Source organism: Etheostoma spectabile, chromosome 5, assembly GCF_008692095.1.
Source record: "Etheostoma spectabile isolate EspeVRDwgs_2016 chromosome 5, UIUC_Espe_1.0, whole genome shotgun sequence".
NCBI classification, from domain to species: domain Eukaryota; kingdom Metazoa; phylum Chordata; class Actinopteri; order Perciformes; family Percidae; genus Etheostoma; species Etheostoma spectabile.
Genome location: NC_045737.1, coordinates 37,948,530 through 37,949,930, shown reverse-complemented (window position 1 = coordinate 37,949,930; position 1,401 = coordinate 37,948,530). Strand labels below are relative to the sequence as shown.

At 46.8% G+C, this 1,401-nt stretch overlaps 1 protein-coding gene across 1 annotated transcript in view; it reads right to left on the bottom strand.

The window, feature by feature from the left end:
- Positions 1-1,401, bottom strand: part of cct4 (chaperonin containing TCP1, subunit 4 (delta)) — a 29,843-nt gene that overhangs the window by 829 nt on the left and 27,613 nt on the right. The window contains exon 11 of the mRNA XM_032515271.1: positions 1,139-1,373. Within this exon, the coding sequence (XP_032371162.1) occupies positions 1,139-1,373 (235 nt within the window). The remainder of the gene's footprint in view (positions 1-1,138; positions 1,374-1,401) is intronic.

Sequence of the window (1,401 nt, the reverse complement as noted above, 5' to 3'; positions counted from 1 at the left end):
AAGGAAAGAGCAGAGAGAGAGGGAAACAGGACAGACAGGAGACATAGAGACAGACCACCACAAAAGAGGAGACACAAGACCAGACAGAGACACAGAGAGAGAGACAGAGAGAGAGACAAAGACAGAGGGAAAGACAGAGAGAGAGAGACAGACAGACAGAGACATAGAGACACAAAGAGAGAGAGAGACAGAGAGAAAGACACAGAGAGAGAGACAGAGAGAAAGACACAGAGAGAGAGACAGAGAGAAAGACACAGACAGACAGAGAGAAAGACACAGACAGACAGAGAGAAAGACCCCGGGACAGAGAGAGACAACCCGACAGTGGAGGACAGGGAACAGAGAGAGAGAGACAGACAGACAGAGACTAGATACACAAAGAGAGAGACATCAGAGACACAGAGAGAGAAGACAGCAGAGAGAAGACAAGAGAGAAAGACAGAGAGAAAGACAGAGAGAAAGACAGACAGAGAGAGAGAGAGAGAGAGAGAGAGAGAAGAGAGAAGAGAGGAGAGAGAGCCGATAGAGATAGATAGAGAGAGAGAGAGAGAGAGAGAGAGAGAGAGAGAGAGAGAGAGTTAACCAGTTATGCTGCATTTTAGATATAAATATCCATTTGTTTCTCTGTAATAATATGATATTGTCAAATAGCGGCAGGACTACATAAACAGTGTGCGTTGGAGTCTTAATGCTGCAGAATCATCACAAGTCATTTACCTTTGGAAGAGATCAATATAGTTTTATCATTTCTATATCACTACTGAATGTGATATGCAATTCAACAAGCTCTCTTATCATAAACAAGCAATAAACATATCACAAAAGACACTAAGAATTACAGACTTTTATAATCAGTGTTTTCATTTGTTAAAATAAGAATGTTGGAAATTATTTACTTTCATTGGTTTTAAAATCCAACAAGCAGTTTGTTGGATTTTACAGAACCGAGTACACTTTAATATGCGTTTATTTATCGAAAGCAATATCATTTTTTGCGATATTCAATAACATTACTGCATATTTTCCCTCGTATTGTGCTGCCCTATTCTTTTCTGTCGTCACTAGGTTCATAAACACCAGCATGTAATGAACAGGGAGGAGGAGGAGGAGGAGGAGGAGGAGGAGGAGGAGGGCAGACCTTGCGGACGTTGATGCCGGCCATCTTGTCTCCCTGAGCGTGCCGGTTGCGGAGCTCCGTCACGGTGGAGATGGGGTTCAGGCCGGCGTTCTCCGCCAGCGTCGAGGGGATCACCTCCAGGGCGTCGGCGTACGCCCGCACGCAGTAGGCCTCCATGCCGGCCAGGGTGCGCGAGTACTCCGCCAGACGCACGGCCAGCTCGATCTCCGGGGCGCCGCCGCCCGCTATCAGAGCCCTGGGGGGTGGGGGCGGAGGGGATACAG